General features: G+C 39.8%; 1 protein-coding gene across 1 annotated transcript in view; it reads left to right on the top strand.

Annotated features, from left to right (window-relative positions):
• LOC139721214 (laminin subunit alpha-1-like) overlaps positions 1–19087 on the top strand; it is a 52094-nt gene that overhangs the window by 11966 nt on the left and 21041 nt on the right. The window contains exons 11-31 of the mRNA XM_071632539.1: positions 305–414; positions 936–1156; positions 1665–1801; positions 2363–2578; positions 3231–3371; positions 4388–4678; positions 5561–5766; positions 6677–6803; positions 7395–7536; positions 7922–8102; positions 8477–8670; positions 9438–9725; positions 10442–10594; positions 11125–11381; positions 11694–12014; positions 12612–12761; positions 14121–14217; positions 15476–15716; positions 16184–16428; positions 17656–17781; positions 18324–18512. Coding sequence (XP_071488640.1) covers positions 305–414; positions 936–1156; positions 1665–1801; positions 2363–2578; positions 3231–3371; positions 4388–4678; positions 5561–5766; positions 6677–6803; positions 7395–7536; positions 7922–8102; positions 8477–8670; positions 9438–9725; positions 10442–10594; positions 11125–11381; positions 11694–12014; positions 12612–12761; positions 14121–14217; positions 15476–15716; positions 16184–16428; positions 17656–17781; positions 18324–18512 — 4033 coding nt within the window. The remainder of the gene's footprint in view (positions 1–304; positions 415–935; positions 1157–1664; positions 1802–2362; positions 2579–3230; positions 3372–4387; positions 4679–5560; positions 5767–6676; positions 6804–7394; positions 7537–7921; positions 8103–8476; positions 8671–9437; positions 9726–10441; positions 10595–11124; positions 11382–11693; positions 12015–12611; positions 12762–14120; positions 14218–15475; positions 15717–16183; positions 16429–17655; positions 17782–18323; positions 18513–19087) is intronic.

Here is a 19087-nt window from a genome sequence, read left to right as displayed (position 1 = left end):
ATTAGGTTGTTAAAGAGATTATTGCGTTGGCAGTGCTGCTCTGTTCACTGCATCGCCCAAAGAAAGGACACTGATTAAATCATAGCCCAAAGGAAGATAATTTAAATATATGAGTTAAATACCTCAATTAGATGTCAGAAAATTTGCAAGGATTAGGATTAACACTCTTATTTTCATCAGTCTCAGCCCTTTTGGTGATCTTCCTCATGCAGTGTTGTCAAACAGTGGACTATTCATATGATTTTATATGATTAGATCGAGTGTCTGATCAAAGCTGTTTTCCATTTTGGCATTGTAATTTCAGGACCAGGTAGTTGCTATCCCCACCGAATACAGTGATCCAACACCATTACTAGGGCTACAGAGGGCTGAAAATTTCACAGATGTATGTAATATACAGACTAATGACATGAGGTAAGTATGTATTATTTGTTTTATTCTGTATTTCTCATCAATTTTTTTCTTCAATTTTCTAAGTGTTCTAGTTTACCTATAATCTATCTAGACATACCTTGTTAGTAACTATATGTAACTATGATAAAAGGCATTAAATGTTTCACTTTTGGGCCTTGCCACAAAAAAAGGAAAAAGAAAGAAAAAAGAATTTGCTAAGTTTGTGTCAAAAACTATTTTGTTTTTGTAGAGATGTTATTTCTGAAATGAAAATGTCTGAAATTCTTTCATATTTTCAGCAAGCTTATATGACTTGTTCAGACAGAAAGGGTGGAAACAAAATATCACCCAACTCGCTCTACATATATTGTGTACCTCTGCAAGATATTTGCAATTGTGCATATTCATAACCACTTGGTAATCCATCTATGCTGTCAAACACATCTGCATTTTGTGTAGTGGTAGTAGAACTTAGTCATTGGTAACTGTCAATAAAGAAAGGAAAATCTCTCATTAGTGTGTATCTGTATTTAATACTCAAGACTGGGCACGTCGGATGAAGCCCTGTGCCTTGGCAGTGTCTTCTCACTGACCACCTTCTACTTTGACGGAGCCATGTCATGTGACTGTGACATCACGGGAAGTGTCGGCATGACGTGCGATGCCTGCGGGGGCCAGTGCGACTGCAAGAACGGCGTCGGGGGGCGCACCTGTGACTTTTGTCTGCCGGAGTACTTCTCTTTCAGAGCCACGGGGTGTACCTGTGAGTATATCTCCTTAGCAAGACTTCACACTTTCACATGTTTTGTTTTCTTAAGGTAAGGATAAAGATTTCTCGAGCATAAGATAAAAGATAAACGATCATAATTGATGACCTCCATCTTTCATTCTGTGGTGATACATGTGTAGATGGATATATGATCTACGGTCAATGTCTTCCATACACATGTAATGAAAGCATCTGCATTGGAAGTTGTACAGAGTTGTGTACTGTACTGTAGTGATTTTGTGAGTACACTCTATAGCTACCAACATAGGGGGAGAGGGAAAAGTTGTTCATAGCAGTTCCAAGGATTGTCGTATTGTATGTAGATATTCAGTGCACTTATAAGGGTAAAATAAATAATTCTTCTTAACAATTGCAGACCAATCAATAATATACAAAGATGTCATGTGATTTTGCAGGAAGACCAAATTACTGACCTTGAATGAAACACGCTTAGAAAGTGTGCATTTGTTCAGTATAAATCACCTTTCCTCGTCTCTGACAGCTTGTGACTGCTTTGGTGATGACAAAGTGTGCGATGTGACCACCGGTCAGTGCACGTGTCCCCCCAACACTGCCGGACGTCGATGCGACCGATGTGTGACCTTCACTTGGGGGCTGAACAGTACGACGGGATGTCAGGTAATGCATCATCACTCATCAAATTGCAGGAACGTCATTGTATGTCAATATATATGTTTAATTTCAATGAGATCATAGTTGTGTAAATTTGTATCATTCAAGTTTCTGCTCTACAGTGCACTCCCGTTATAACGAACACGGTTATAATGAAATTCCACTTACGACGAAGTAAAAATTGAGTCCGCAACATTACCTGCTCTTCGTTTTTTATTTTTTATTTGTTCGGTGATAACGAAATTTCGATATGATGAAAGAAAACTGCCGGTCCCGAGGACTTTATTATAATGGTGGTCCAGTGTACTATCATGCAGTATCAAAATAAATCAAATCAAAATCAGTCGAACAGAATCTATGAAACAGTTTATGAAAGCCGGATAGCACTGGCCCTGTTATGCAAAGATGTATAGAATTATAGTCTTTGAAAATGAAATGATGGTATGATACTGGTCAAACCCTATTTAAATTATCCAGGAGGTACTTCTTCAAGATGAAAAAAAAAAATTATGTAGCAAGAATATGTCAAACAAATTGTTGTGTTTTGCTTTTGCCATATGCAAACAGCCTTGTGACTGTAATCCCACTGGGTCGGTCAGTCTGCAGTGCGACCAGACCACCGGTCAATGCCAGTGCCAGCCGGGCGTCGGTGGCCGTGACTGCTCCCGCTGTCTGGACGGCTACAAGGAGCTGACCACGGAGGGCTGTGCCCGCTGCGACTGCGATGTGGACGGCAGTCTGAGCTCGGTTTGCAATCCCATCACGGGTCAATGCCCATGCAAGGTGAGCCTCTACTCACTCAGTGGTCCATCATCACTGGGGTGACAAGACCTCGTATCTACAAAATGTCACATGTTCAGGAGAGCAAAAAGACATGGCTGCCAAATGACTATATCAAAAATGGGAGAGCCATTCCTTTGAAATGCCGTGGTGGCTTCATTTTTGGGGTAAGACAGCTAGGATCTGGACAGGACATCACTCATGCATTTCCGTGAAATATTAGCAAATTTACATTTGATCCATTGTGTGTAAATTGTGTCAATTCCCCACGAAGAGAAGTCTGCATACATCAAATAGATTATACAGATTTTGAAAAAAACCCCAAAAGAACAAAAAAACTACATCAATCATTGATTGAAAGGGCCCTCTGGTAGCAGGGCCCTCTCGGAGAGCAGTGGCAACACTGAAGAGGCTACCCTTGGTAAATAAGACGGTTTTGTTGTTGTTGTTGCTGCTGCTGCTGCTGCTGTTGTTGTTGTTGTTGTTGTTGTTGTTGTTGTTGTTGTTGTTGTTGTTGTTGTTGTTGTTGTTGTTGTTGTTGTTGTTGTTGTTGTTGTTGTTGTTGTTGTTGTTGTTGTTGTTGTTGTTGTTGTTGTTGTTGTTGTTGTTGTTGTTGTTAAATCTTCCAATGCTCTACTATTTCCCCTGTATGCAGAACAACACAGAGGGTCTGCTGTGCGACACCTGTATGGCAGGTACATTTTACAACAGCGAGGGGCACCCCCAGGGCTGCCTGGATTGTGTATGTATGGGAATCACCAGCCAGTGTGACAGCACACAGTGGAGGAGTGTGCAGGTAAACGCTCAAACAGATTCTCTTGATGCTATCAGTCGACAAATCAATTCTTACCCTTGTTTAGACCATATGGAAAAACTACACAAAATGCAATTGTTTAAAGAGAATACATATAGTGATTAAGTCGGTAACAATAGTGATTTCATTGTATTGTCAATATGTGAGATGTCCCAAGATGTGAAATTACAAACTGGCTACCTTTAATTTTCTGAATGAACTAAGATATTAATCGTCAGCCCAGGACTAGATGCATTTGTAATCAATGTGACAAAAGTAGGAGGAGAAATCAATGTGTGAATGGTGGCATTCTATGTATAAATTTGCCTCAAGCCACTGAAAAATCTTTTATGATTTTTTTGGGAGACTGTGTGATGCTTGTATTTATTAATCTCTACATATCCCATCCCCATATTTTGCCATTTGTGAGTGATTTTACGAGGGAAGTCTGTTTGCTTGATATGGGTTTAAAGGGCTGGTATAGCATTGTTGGAGATGGGGATTGGGCTTTTAACTTTTCGCGAGATGCCATGAAACCGGTTATGAAATAGTACAGAGCATACCATTCTAAGAGGAATTCAAAGTTTATTAGATGAAAATCAGGTTTGGAATGGCTGAGACATCCAAAAACAAAGTAAAAGAAAGTGATCGTAATATACAAATGCTCTGTTTGGGATAACCCAGCCATTTCAAAACCAATTTTCATCCAATAAACGTTGAATTCATCTTTGAATCACGTGCTCTTTCATATTTCATAGGAGATTTCTCATTATCTCACCAACAAATGTTAGAAACCTGAAGTTAGGTCTCAACCAAAACTATATGATCCCTATAAGTAATATAGATGTTTATTTTCTTTGAAGCAACAGTGGTATCAAATCTAACCTATCATTTGAGTTCCATCGTGTAGTTTCTAGGCTGACAAGTGCCATATGTAACCTCTGACCTTTCAGTGAGTAAATACAGTGTACATGTGTTTTGGTTTCCTGCACTCTGTTATGTCACGTGTATGTATCCAGTACGTGGTACCAACCAACGAAGGGGCGGTAGATATGTGGGAGGTGTTCATCACCACCAGCACTCTGGAGCCCCTCCCTAACGTCACGGCAACCACCATTGATGATACGGAGTATGTGTCTGTGGTCCTGGATGCTGGCATTCAGGGAATGTGGAGACTTCCTCCCTCGGACTTTGTCGGAAACCTCCTGGGGATCTACAACCAGCTCTTGACCTTTGACCTTGTGTATTATTACGATGCATCTGGGACCTCGGCTGGTGCTGTAGCTTTGGAGGCCATGGTTACTATTCAGGTTAGTTTCCAGCTATTTGGACTACAGTGTATAGCTTTTGAATGTAAGTCTGTGTTCTATGCTGAGGAATTTGATTTTCCTGAGATTGAAATTACAGAGCTTGGTCGTATGGTAGCTGCATCATTTACCTTCTGTGGCTAACTTTTCATTATATCTGATATATCATTCTTTTATCATTTCTTGAAAACTGACAAAATACAGACAAACACTGCCTTCAGACTAGTTTTCAACTATGAAATGATATACCTATAAATCTGTGCAAGCAGAAATATATGTGGTCATCATGTCTATACCTTAACCATGGGTTAATTTGTAACTTACTGTGTATAGGTCCTGTTACTTTAGTGATGGAGTATTATTTGTGATGGTATAATAATAAAAAACACAAATGAGTTTATGTTATCAAACCCAAGGAATTGCATGCTGTTTTAAAAGTGGAAAAGAACATTCTACCACTGTTAACCTTTTGAACATTTGATCTTTAATATTACTTTTATTTAGTGAAAATTATGTGATGGATGGAGTTTATATGTCTTTCTTGTTTCTAAGAATTAAACTATTCTGTAAAATCAAATTCAGTAGGCCTATGTACCTGCAGTTACAGTCAAAGCTATTGCATGATATATTAATTTTTGATTTCTGCTTATTAGGATGATACCTCTTTTCAATAATTTTCCTTCGACAGAATTGTCATCTTGCATCATAAACAGTTGAGGTGACTGAATATGCTTAACACCCTTTGAAGCGTGAATGACATTGTTTGGTTAGTTTAACAAAATTTGCACATATTTTTACTCTCATGCATGTTTTTTGCGAAAGTATGTTTAATGTTAAATGTTCAATGTTAAATTAACTCGAATTTACCCCCCTTTATATTTCTAGAGTGGAAGTGAAGCACTAGTGTACTCCTTAGGAACACTGGAGCCGGGTGATCAATCGCCCAAGTTTGTGGAAGTCAGCGAGAGATCAGGATGGGTTGTCCAGGCGACTGGTCTAGCGCCCACCCGAGCGGAGTTCTTGACCATCCTCACTGATGTTACCAGCATCTTTGTGACCGCTTCACTCAGTACTGTGGGTCATGTCACAAGGTACGTGCATTTGACAGTCTTCCATCTTTGGAAACAAACTCTGTTGAAACATTTATTTTATATCTCAAAACTATTTCCTCCTGTAACACAAGTGCACTGTTTATTGTATCTTAGGTTGGAATTGCTAAGTGTTTTTGTGAATAGTGATAACACTTGTGGTTCTTGATCACAATTTCAAACACTCGTAAACATCCCATTTTTTGAAATATTACACTAGTGAAGATGAATAGGGTATACAGCATTCAATTTATGATTTCAAGGTTTGAAAGGCTGCTTGTTTCATGCATTTATCTCATGATGTTTTGTTTAGTAAGTGGTCATCAATGTTTAGGAAAAAAAAACAATAATAGTTTTAAACTGTCTCATTTACTTACAAGGGGCAGAAGTATGCACCTTGTGTCTCCTGAATGGTTGCAGGAGGAGGAAAGTCTGTTTATAATAACTAATAATAACTTCTCCTGCAGGTTGTTTAATCCCTCTTAAACATGATCATATTTGGGAAAGGTGACTAAGCCTTTGAATGATAAAGTCAATGTAATATTTTTTGTTGTCTTTCTTTGATATGACTTTAAGCTTTTATTTGAGTATTAATATCCCCAGTGCATTGCAATGAATGGCTGAGATGATTCAACACAATTGGACTGGTTACTAATGTACTGAAATTTTATGTACTTTGTTCAACATTGGTTGTCCCTGACATGCAAAAAGTGAAGTTTTGCATGACATCGCAACAACAACAACTGTTCACCCTTTAGATTCCCAAGAATTGACATGTATTGGTGGGAGCAGGGACATTATATGGCTTATTCCATGGCTTATCAGTAGAGTTGAATACATTTATTGAACTTTTCCTCTGAGAGTTCTGTTCTTAATGTACATGGCACAACATTCTTTTTTTCTTTCTCTCCAGCATTGGCGATTTTTCTTACTACAAGGCCACATCACCTGACTCACCAAACTACGATGCCTCTGCCCCCAGAGCTCTGGCTGTTGAGGAGTGCCAGTGTGGTCCTGAATATCAGGGGCTCTCGTGTGAGGTAGGTCAGAAGGTAGAGCCCATGTAGGGCAAGTCCTCATGAACGGAAATCAAAGTCAGCTAGTGAAAGGAGCAGCACGCACGTGGGGCATTAATTTATTTTTTGAATGTGGCAGACTTCCCAGATCGTGGAGAAAGTGAAGCTAACATACCAGTCTGAAACACGAGGCTTTAAAATGGTGGGAAAAGGAACTTTCAAGCGTCATGTAGTATGATATGGCCCATCACAAAATGCAAAGATCTCGAAGTGTTCATGATCGTATGTGTAGACTAATGTATAGACCAAGAATGAAGTAAAGAAAAAAAGATAAGTCTGCCAGGAGTGGACTCACTGTTTCTGTGATAAGATACATGCCATCTTTTTTTTTCTCCTTTTCCTTTTTTGTTTGTTTGTCCCAAATTCTCACACCTATTTTTGAGCAAGATTTTGCATAATGATCTGTGGATTATTGTAATTTTTTTCCTCACATAAGAACTTCCAAAGATGCCTTTAAGTACATCAGTTATCAAATCATTATTGTGGATTTGTTGCCATGGTAAAATCACTATGTCATTGTAACCATAATTCATTCATATGGTTTACCTTGTACAGGAGTGTGCTGAAGGCTATCGCAGAGAGAATGTTACGTCACATGACTTCTTTGGAACGTGTGTGGCATGTGACTGTAATGGGCACAGCTCTGCGTGTGATCCAACTACTGGGCAGTGTCTGGACTGCCAAGACAACACTGGAGGCAAGTTCTTTTAAGTCAAGGAGCATTGTGATATAATCTATAATCCTTGTGTCTGTTTGTTATGTTTTCAGTTTGAATACTCTGAGCTGCGTGGTGGAACATGCTACTGGCATGTCTGATATCTTGTAAAAAGGAAGCTGTGACAAAATTATGGTTGAATGTGAGCTCTAAATGCTTAAAGGGAGGTAAAATTCATGAGTTAGCAAACTTTCAACTGGGTTTGACATCCAACTTGTGGTATCATTTTGAAGTGCTCATACATTCTTCCTGTGTTTAGATCATGCTTTGTGTATGTTTGTGGTTTATGCGATACAACAATTTAATGGATATTAACTCACATGTAGACTCTTTTTGAATCCGCAAGAACTTTTTATAATTCCATCAGGTTTTAACTGTGAGGTTTGTCTGGATGGTTACTATGGTGATGCCACCCGTGGGACATCCGAGGACTGTCAGCCCTGCCCTTGTGGACCCCCCACTGCCCTCTCAAACCGCTGTGTCCAGCTCGCTCAAGTGGTCACCTGTCTGGAGTGTGCACCTGGACACCTCGGACCACTGTGTGATATGTAAGTAATATGAATGTGGATTATGTCTTTGTGTCTTCTTTGTGTTATGTGCATTTCAGGTTGCGTGAAGCCTGCCTGTCTAGAAACATATGTAAATATTTTGTTCAGTTTGTTTGTTCTTTTAATTTTTGTATTAACATATGTGTCGATATATATAAGATATTTGAGTGTTCACATACTGTGGCAGTGATGAGTTTGAATTGCTTGCTCAGTGAACGTTTCTGTATCTTCCCCAAGTCATGGACTTTAAGTTTAGGTACGTTTGCTGTTTCATATCTGTTTCTTTGTGTTTAGACTAATGATGAAATATTGATGACATAAATCAATTGTTATGAGGACTGAAATCTGTTCAAAATTCTGCTTGTGCATCTCAGGTGTGCTGACTTTTACTACGGGCAGCCCGAACTCCCCGATGGATTCTGCCAGATGTGTGATTGTAACGGGAACACAAACTCTTGCGATGGTGTGACGGGCGAATGCTTAAACTGCGGGTTTAGCACCACGGGCTTCAACTGCGAGCGGTGTCAGAACTTTACCTATGGCAATGCAAGTGTGCCAAATTGTCAAGGTGAGATGGTGCAGGTTTAATGCTATGGATGTATTGCACCTGAGATTTAGAGGTTCAAAAGTACATGTATGGTGTAGGCCTATGTACACTCATAGTTCCAAGTTGTCGGCAGTTCAAGCTCTGTGACCACTAACTTGAGAATACAATAAAAGTTTGTGTATACATCAAAAACATATCAAATATCCTATGAAACTTATTGAGCATAACATACAATTATTTTAGAATTACATGCAGTTAGTTAGTGGGAACCTTAAAGTAGCACAATTTGGAATCATGGTTCATATCCTTAAAAACTCTTGGTCATTAAAAAAAAAAATCTAAATTTCCAATCAAATACTGACACAACATACAGGCAAGAATTAAAAATCAAACATGTACACGAGTCATAAGACTGTTAAAAAAAAAAGATATATATATATCTACAGTAAGTATACACCATGCACAATATTCAAGGGCTCTAGCCTACATAATATACATTGGTATGTACTAAATTGTGTCTGTATTTCAGCAGCAAATAATGTTGTATTTTTCAAATTTTGTTCAAAAGGTATACTTACATATGTAGATGAGTTTTGTTTAAGGTTGCTAAGCAGGGAATCTCAAATTCTTCGATATGTATATGACAATGATTGTTCTATTATTGAGTGGCTTCTGAAAATGTAAGCTGGCAGTACAGTATTCCCTTTTGATGATATTTCATGCTGGTCAGCCCAGTTTTCTCAAGACTGTCGTCATCTTACATTTGTTGGAACTGTATTTTCATTCAGGATGCAACTGTAGCCCTCAGGGGTCGTCAGACCTCCTGTGCGATTCCGAGACGGGCCAGTGCCCCTGTCTCCCGGGAGTCACTGGTCGGCGGTGCGATGGCTGCCTGCCGAACTACTTCGGCTTCGGCGCATCGGTCGGCTGCAGGGAGTGTGGCTGTAATGAGTTTGGATCCCTGGCCCTCCAGTGTGACGCCGTGGGGACCTGTAGCTGCCTGGCCGGAGCACTAGGGACCAAGTGTGACAGGTGTGAGGACGGGAGCTACGGGCTTCCAGACCAGCCGTGCCTTGGTGAGTCTACCTGCCATAAAGTGTAATGACCTGATGAAGTACTAGTAAACCGCAATTTTTAATATGGTGCCGAAATGGAAAATGTTGCTTTTTTTGTGATCAGAGATGATATTCCTCAATGTTCATCGTGTCCAGATTGATTATTGATATAAAGTGCACATTTATCATACATGTAGTTGCTCACCATTAAATCTCACGTTGTACAACAAAATGTAATTTTTGGTTGATTTTGCAAATCTGCACACTTCCAATTATCCAATTTCATGTTGTGTATTGCATTATTGGAAGATGTATTCCTTCTGAAGGCAGAGGGCTGGAAACTATAATATGTCTCATTCATGTTCATTAAAGCCACATTCGTGTTTTTATGCAGTATATAGGCATACAGACAGTGTCTATACCTCTTGAGCTTGGTGGCTTGTGTTTATGCATTACTAATTCAGTAGTTTAGGTAGTCCCCACACAATGGAAGTTTTATTTATTTGCTTCCTTGTAACTATCACTGCAGATAGAGAAAACATTGTGGTGCCTTCCTAAAACCTTTGAATATACGTAACACTGGAGGATTAGCATCGTTGTACAGACGTATCATCACACAAACTGAAAACTCAGTGCGCAGTTAAAGGGTTAATGTCAAGCATCTCAAATGAGTAGTTTTGTGAACCAATGAGAAAATTGCTACCATTTACACCCATTTCACTGTCTTCTTAATCCAGCCTGCAGCTGCAACGGTCTTGGGAGTGAGGGCGGGGCACAGGCAGTGTGTGATGCCTACACGGGTCAGTGCCCCTGTAAGGTCGGTGTAATGGGAAGGGTGTGTGACGAATGCCTGCCAGGATTCATCAACTTCAGCTCCAACGGATGCACCAGTAAGTCATCTACTTACTTACTGTAAAGTTGATCTTAGTCTGTCTGATTCTTTGTTTTGCCCTTTTTTATTTCCTTAGTGGATTTATTCTGAAGTGGATTTATTCTTCAATGCCCCATTCCTAGACCAATGTTATATGAGGCAAAGGCTTATGATATATGTGCCGCCTGCTGAATTTTTCCCTTCTTGAATATTCCTTTTACTTGCCGTTAATTAGTCATCAGTGATAACAGTTTGCTAATTTCCTTTACACTGTATTGTTGTCAGTAATGGTGAAAAATAATTATCAGTGATGCTATTTGGTACTGAAATGCTGAAAAAATGCAGAAATAAAACCAAACCAAACCAATTAGTGAAAGCAACCAACCAGTTATATAGATAGATGAAGTGATTCAGGTGTGTAGAGAAACTGTTGGAGGGCTTGATTTTAAATTTGTGTTATTCTGTCTTTGCCGGGATGCGAGGAAGCATACAACAACATGTAAGAAAGTTAAATGTAGCGATTTCCACCTCTCAATCCCTATTTCTCAGAGTGTGACCAGTGCGTGGACACTCTGTACAACTCTACCGGGAGTCTGGAGTCCCTCCACACCAGTCTCCAGGCCCTGGGAAGTTCCATCCAGGATCTGCAGGAAAAAGATGCTGAGCTGCGCACCCTGGATCCTGACGTCATGACGACCAGCGACGCCCTGACAGTCCTGAGGGACGACTTTGCGCGTCTCGGGATGGAAGTGGCGGCGATCGACAGTGTGTCCTATGAGAGGAATGTCACACTGCTGGCTGAATTGGTGAGAAAAACTATATAGACCTCAGATTTTGCCCTTGATGTTCATTGTGTCACTATATAGCATTCATATTCATATTCTGTATATTCTTCATTTATCTTTTTGTTTGTTCCTCCCCCATAGAAAATCCTTTGTGTGTTCTGGAGGTCTTGCTCATATTCCTCATAATCATCATCCTTGTAAATTGTTTGATTGGATTTAATCTATTTCATCTTCCGAGCTAGGATTAGTTGTAACACACTTGGACTGAACTTGAATGAATTGAGCTGAAAAAGATTGGTTTCCTTCACATTTTGAGTGTATTTGTCCTTGCAGGCAACAACCCTTTCAGCAACAGCTGAAGCTCTTGAGGGGCAGTCCACCGTCCAGAGGGACCAGGTGACTGCCCTGTATGCAGCTGCCCAGCAGACTCGGGACAACGTCTTGTCGGCCAATGCCACCGTCCAGCGGTTCGTGGACACGCTCGGGACGTGGAACGACACGGCGGCCTTGCTAGTAGACGACGCCATGGCTATCGGGGAGAACGTGTCCGAGCTCTCGGTGGTGGAGCAGAGAAGGGTCATTCAGACCGAGCTGGGTCGGATCAGAAATGTCTCCCTCGAGGCAGATTCACTCCTTGCTATGGTCATGACTCAAGTAAGGCCACATTCTGTCTTCAACTTGACCTTATTTTATCACATGACAGAGAGAACTTACCCAAAGAACAAGTCACGTACATGTATCATAAATGAAACACTGAGAAACAAATTTGTAACAGATTGAAAAAAAAATTGTGTCTATGCTAAAAGTTTTCTGCCATCAAAAATTACATCCAGTTGTAATCTCATATGACCTTTTTGTAGTCAAGTGAGGGTATCATCTCATGAGGAAACCTCATCTCAGATTTTGGTCATTAGACATTGACATTTTCTCACTTCTTAAGACCAAAAACTGCCTTTCACTGTACAATTTAGATAGAAAAACGTGTATATGTCAACCTCAAATTAATATGAAAGTCATGTGGAATAATCCATCACGGAAAGCTGATTGACATTTGCAGTTCCAGTTTCATAGATTACACCCACACATCTGCTTCTGATGTATTTATTTCACCTTACATTGGTAGCCAAGACTCATAGTTTATATGAATACTATCATGCATAGCTTGATGGGTAATTGCCTGTTTGGGGATCTCGCAAATGATATTTCTGTTTTACTGAATGTTTTTATTTGTTTGTGTGCTTGTTTCATAAGGCTCTGGAATTGAATCGGCTGGTTGCCCTTGTGCTGTCTGCAGAAGCTCAGTTCCAGTCCACTAGACAGCTTGTAACGCTTACCCAGAATGCACTAGACTCAGTTGAAGCCACCTTGGAAGAGGCAGAGTCTTTCATGAATCTTTCTAGGGTCTGTATGAGAGGTTTTCTGTCTCACCACTTTTTGTATGTTCCCATCTTTTCTTTTTGCTTTGTGTTTTCTTTTTTTCAACACACAGAGATTAGAAATTATGTAAATGTCAAGGTTGTGATACAGCAGTGATAAACTGTCTATATCAGAATTATTTTTGCCAACTATTCATACAGAGACTCCAACTCTCCCGCTTTCGACGGGAGATCTCCCGCCGAAAGCACATTTTTGCAAAATCTCCCGTTTTCCCGCCCTGGCTCTGTGTCTCCCGCTTGAAATGATTTCTTACTTAGTGTCAACGTATGTTGAAAAATAAGCCTTAGATAGCACGAGAGAGCATCTAGAACCCTACAACTTTGCGCTTCGCGCACAGTCAAGTTAGAGTCTCCCGTTCGCTAGGGGTTTCAGGCGGGAGAATCTCCAGATCAGAAGGTTCTTGGGGTTGGAGTCTCTGTTCATAGCTAAATTATTGTTTGTCATTACAAATGCGAAGAGAAAATGAATTAGGAAGTTTTCTTTTTGGGGGAGGGGGATCATTGCAAAGATTTTGGTACAGATTACACATTTGGGGACAATTTACTTTCAATTATTATGTCTGTAGGGGAATGCTATGTCAATTCTTGCATCATATATATTGCAGAATAGGCTACTTGACAAGTTATCACCTGTTTTCAGCATTACACATTCACTTCTTTTTTCTTTTTCTCTCTTTTTTTTTGGGGGGGGGGGGGGGCTAATGGAAAGGGTGAATAATGATAGACAAACCAGCTAATTAAAGGGGATGGCTAGTAACTGATCAGTGGGAATCAGTGGGAATGCCGGAGGATGATTGTTCCAATCCTTGTGGGATTCATTTAAGAGTACATTATATATCTATTGTTGTGTGAAAATTATTTGCTTCAGAATGGTCTCATATTCAAGTAATGTGCAGTTTAATGCTTCCAGGTTAGCATGCCTGTACAGTGACAGGCATTAATCTGCACATTACTTGAATATGAGACCGTTCTGAAGCAAATAATTTTCACACAACAGTAGCTATATAATGTACTCTTAAATGAATCCCACAAGGATTGGAGCAATCATCCCTCAGCATTCCCACTGATTCCCACTGATCGGTTACTAGCCATCCCCTTTAAGAACTGATGAATGGAGACATAAAAATGTAGAGAGTAATGAGCAGGTATTTGAATACACAACACAGTTGGAGTGAATAAACTTGGAAATTGTATCAGTGACATTAGCCATTAATCACTTTGTCACATTAGAATATTTGAAGGCACACAAAGGTGTTTAAGTTGTTTTGGATAATCTCTGTATATTAATAACTCTGTATTTCTCGTTTTATGCGATATCTACCAGACTGACCAAGCATACAGCAATAGGCTGCTCTCGGAGGCAGAGGCCTTTTTGAATGGAGTCGTCCTTTCTTTGGCCCAAAGTGTACAAGCCATTAGTGGTGAGGATCTAGCTATTTCTTGCATTATCATTAACCTGTTGAGGACGGGCTGATTTTGCTACAACGTGCATTTCCCATAGACCCCTGCCCAAGTATACTTAGGACCTGTCCTCAGCGGGTTAATTTTGTATTTGCTTTGATCTTTATTGTTACTGCTGTTCCTTCTCCTCTTCTTCTTCTCATTCCTGTATTCTAATTATCATTCCTCTTGTTATATCACAATATCTATTATCTCTGTCATTATCATCATTATCATTACCATTTGCCACTATCATATTATGCAAACACAAGCATAAGTCAAAACAAACGATGAGAAACTGATCAAAATGTGTACCATGTTGTGCATGCTCTCTGGAGAATCTGCAGGGAAAAGAAGGGTTAATTACTTTTATGCATTTGGTCTTGAGAAACTCCTTCCATTTTACCGCTCTAAGTGACTTCAAAATGTTTCTTGAGACCAACCAGTGAATTATCCCCTGGTCTACCCTTTCTTGCCTCACTGGTGCATCATTTAAGACCTGGACAGCAGCTGTTAACGCTGATTATAAGTAGCCTCAATGTTAACGTCAGTGACCAAGTGAAAGCAACTATGCAGCAGTCAATTGAGATATGAATATTTGAGTCATTACTGCAATAATTGTGATTATAGCCACTTTCAGTCACTGTAAACCCCCTTATGGATATTGGCACCGGGATGGTCTTAATAACAAGGCAAGAGATGTTTTCAGTGTTACTTGGGTGTGGTGGTAGTGATCACTGAAGAAGATAACAACCAACTGCCCCCCTATCCTCTCAAAGAGGAAGGATTCTCTTTAACACATTCGATCATAGATGATGATATTCATAGCATGACTTGTTACATTTCAGGGATAACCCTTGAAATGTATGCCATAATGCATATTTCAATCAAGAGTCGCAATGTAAAAAATAATCATGATACGCATGACATATGGTTTTGGACGGGCTGATTTTGCTACAACTGGCATTTCCCATAGACATCTGCCCGAGTATACTCGGGACTAGTCTCCAATGGGTTAATAATTGTAATGTGTCATTAATGTGTCAAATGAGGTGACAGAGAACTCAAGTCCGATTTGAAATGTCAGGTATACAGACACAGGGTGGTCAGTGAACCACTCGCCATGTCAAGAATGTCAGTACACAGAACTTTTGAAAAGAATTATATTATGTCACTCAGAAGTTTACTTTACAGGTGGAACTCACTTGATCAATACATTGCTTTGTTTTTTTGTGCCAGATGCTGACCAAACCCTTCAGGAAGCCAACCTGATCTACCTTGGAAGCTCCCAGGGTAATGCGGCCCTCCCGCTGGACGATGGGATTGACCAGCGGGGCGTGAATGGCTGGGTGGACGGCAACCTGCGGGTCACGGGTCGCCTGGGTGACGTCCAAGCCCTCCAGGCTAACTTGGAGCTGACCGTCACGACGGCCGAGCTGAGGGTGATAGCCCTGTCTGACCAGGCTCAGCAGTCGATCAGGTAAGATCAAGGATGGTGTCATTCTTGATTGGATGGGAAATTGGTAAAAATCAACTTATGATGCGAAAACTGATTTGGGTTTGATGTTATTCGATCTGATATGATGTCTGCATTTTGCCTGCAAACAAAACATCAAAATGTATGATAATATGCTTTGATAAATAGAAATTGAATGAAGGGGAGTATAATCTTGTATAATTATAACATTTTATATCAATAAACCATTGAAGTATATACCTTTCTATAATCGTGAAAAATTTAGAGGATTGAAGTAATTGCTATTGATGAAAGAAAAAATGCAGGAGGCATGCATCTTAAGCTGTTGTTTCAGCAGTACTACGTACATATGTAAACATACCTAAGCATTATCTAAACTTTTGGCGTACATTCCTAGGCCATAAGGTCAACTGTATTTTCATGCACATCTTGATTCAATTCTACTTGTCTCCGCTTTCCCCCTCCTTCAGTATTTTTGAGAGTGCCCAACCGGTCGGCCGCCTGGCCGTAGCTGCCGTCCAGAACTATCGGGATGTTGTGGACACCGTAGACGAGGCCCGCTCAACTGTCCAGAATGCCAGTAGCACACTGACCGCCGCCCAGGAGAGTCTGTCCAGCCGTGGTCTGCTGGCCCTCAGAGCAGAGGCTCAGTCATCCAGACAGGCTAGCACTGACCTACTTGCAACAATAGAGGGCAGTGCGGTGGATACGCAGGGTAAATATGTGCGTCTGTGAGGCGTAATGACGAATGCACATTAGAGAGCGTTAATTCACTTCTAGTCTTTTTCCCCTATTTGCATTTAAAATCACTATAATCCTGGTGCTGTTAGAATGCTTCTAATAGAGTCATAATAGATTGGAAAATATCTTAATTCGCAAACATGAAACAAGCATCATGGCTTAGTGTAGAAGTTGGAAAAAGTCACAAAAGTGTGATTCAATGTTTATCTTATAATCAAATATTTGACAAGAAGTAAATTCGTATTGACCCATTATAGAATATTTCTCAGTATTCAAGTACTAGTACATGTGCCAGATGTTTAAAAAAGCAAGCTTGCTGACCTACTCCCCCCACCCCCCCCCCCCCACCCCCCAACCCCTCGGGTTAATAAGATATAGGACACGATAGATGTTTGATAGATACAGGCCCTATTGAAATAAGATTCTACAATTTTGCAGTTTCTCTGTATGTCTATGTCTGGGTAGTTGCTTGTCGTATTGCTTCAAATTGCATACATTGTACAATTTGGATGATGTTTAAAGAAGAATGTGGGTCACAGGGTTTGTAGGGGTCGGATGAGAGTGCTAGGGTATGTTTCATGTGATAATTTAGTCATTAGAATGAAATTTGGTAATGAAATTTAAAAACAGTTGATATAATTATATTGGGGGTTGTGCAATCACATTTTTAAATATCCTATCTTTGGTTATCATCAGTTATGCAAACCTGATTTCTTGTGTATGATGTTTTGTAGTTTTATTGGAGTAGAGGCAAATCAGTCATCACAGTATTTTTTTTTATATAGTTCTGCTTGTTTTGACAAATGTGGAATATGTTCTTATCTTGCATGATATATATCGCATAATGCTCCACTTATTGATTTGTGTAATTATGATATTTTCCCACTCATTTCTTTCACACGTGTACAAGTTTTATTCTGTAACTGTCTGAATGTTTGAATGTGCATGTATATATTTTATGTAATATCATACGCAATTTAGCCCTTGGGCTACGAGATGTGATATGAATAAATAAACCTTTCAATAAATGTGATTTTGATCATTTTGCTCCTTTGATTATTCTGAATGATATTTTAACGACTAAAGAGATACAATTTGATGACTTTTCTATATGATATCAATCCAGCAAGTTCCTGAAAAGTAAGATGAGACAAAGTTTTAATTTCTGTTCCCATCGTCTATATATTCCCTGGATGTATAGGTCTTCTGAGCCAGCTCAATTCATCCAGCGAAACGCTTCAGGATGCCATTGGAGCGTGGGATGGCGTCCGCGACCAGGTCAGAAGTCTGGTCACAGAGGTCAACGCACTTTACACCGTAGCTCAAGGTCAGAGCAGACTCTCACCTCTTGTGAATATTCTTATGTTCTCACTTTTATCATAAAGTTACACAGATTTGTAGATTAGATTGGTCAAATTGGTCATATTGTTCATATTGATGAAATTGATCCTATTGAAGGTGACCTTGTGACACATGAAAATACATGGTGTCAAGAAACTATGGTCAACTGGCACTGGATGGCCAAATACTTTTGTTCAACTTAAAACCTTTGCAAAGCAATTGTCTACTGGTCTAATATACTGCAGGAAGTGCTTTCTTCTCCACAAAATCTCCCATTGCGGGTGCTTGATGGAGTCAAATTTATCTGTGTATCGATGTTACATGGTGGCATCATTTAGATTTTCGCTGCGTTTATGCCAGTAAAGCTGTCATTTTGAGGTAGGGTTAAGCAATTATTGTGAAACACCCCCTTAATATGCATTTTATCACCAGTTGGGGCTGCTACACATGTTTTTGTGACTTCAGAGTATCAAGTGCAAAGTCTGTGAATGATGGCTTATGATATTTTTATTTTCTCCTTCATTTTAGATCCAGGCATTCAGCCCGTCATAGATGCTGGAATGGAGGAGGCTAACCAAACCTTGGAGAACGCGGCAGAGATCCTGGCAGCTGCCACCTCACTTCAGCAGAGTCTTGACCGGGATGAGAGAGGCATCATCTTTGTTCAAGACAGCGTCAACAATGCAACCACAATCCTTGCCGATCTACCAGACCAGGGTAAATCTAGTAGATAATTTGATTAATCTGTTCCTTTATACTTGTAGTTGTGATGTTTGAATCGTTTGCTTGGTTTGTTTGAATTGTGATAAATTTCGCCACATATACATTTCTTGAATAATGAAGTAGTTGCTTGACAAGGAAAGTTCTTATGTACAGAACACGCATGTATGAACCTTTGCTGGATTTATCAAAACTCATGAACTGTGGAAAGATTCACATCTTGTAGACATGAGTAAAATGTTAGTGAAAGCAATTACAAAATAACATTTGCTGGAGTAGAAAATGGTGTACAGCAACTGCACCAGAGAAATATAAGAGGGCAAGTTGTAGGCTCATAGTAAAATATTCAAATAAAATCAATACAATTTATGCCACAATTGAACAGAAATATAACTTACATTATATATGCACTGTTCTTGCTGCATTACAAATATGCTCGCCTACTTCATATCCACAAGGAGAACGTTATAATATAAATGTGTATATATTTTTCTTGATGGACGTGCAATTTGCATTGTGAAGGTTACTTGTATTTCATCTTCCAGTATCAGATAGTAGAGTTATGGTTCAGG

This window comes from Diadema antillarum, unplaced genomic scaffold (genome assembly GCF_040938485.1).
Source record: "Diadema antillarum isolate AM-2024a unplaced genomic scaffold, OU_Dant_1.0 scf00000140, whole genome shotgun sequence".
NCBI lineage: Eukaryota > Metazoa > Echinodermata > Echinoidea > Diadematoida > Diadematidae > Diadema > Diadema antillarum.
The sequence above is the reverse complement of the archived record's forward strand: the minus strand, read 5'-3'. Positions and strand labels throughout refer to the sequence as shown.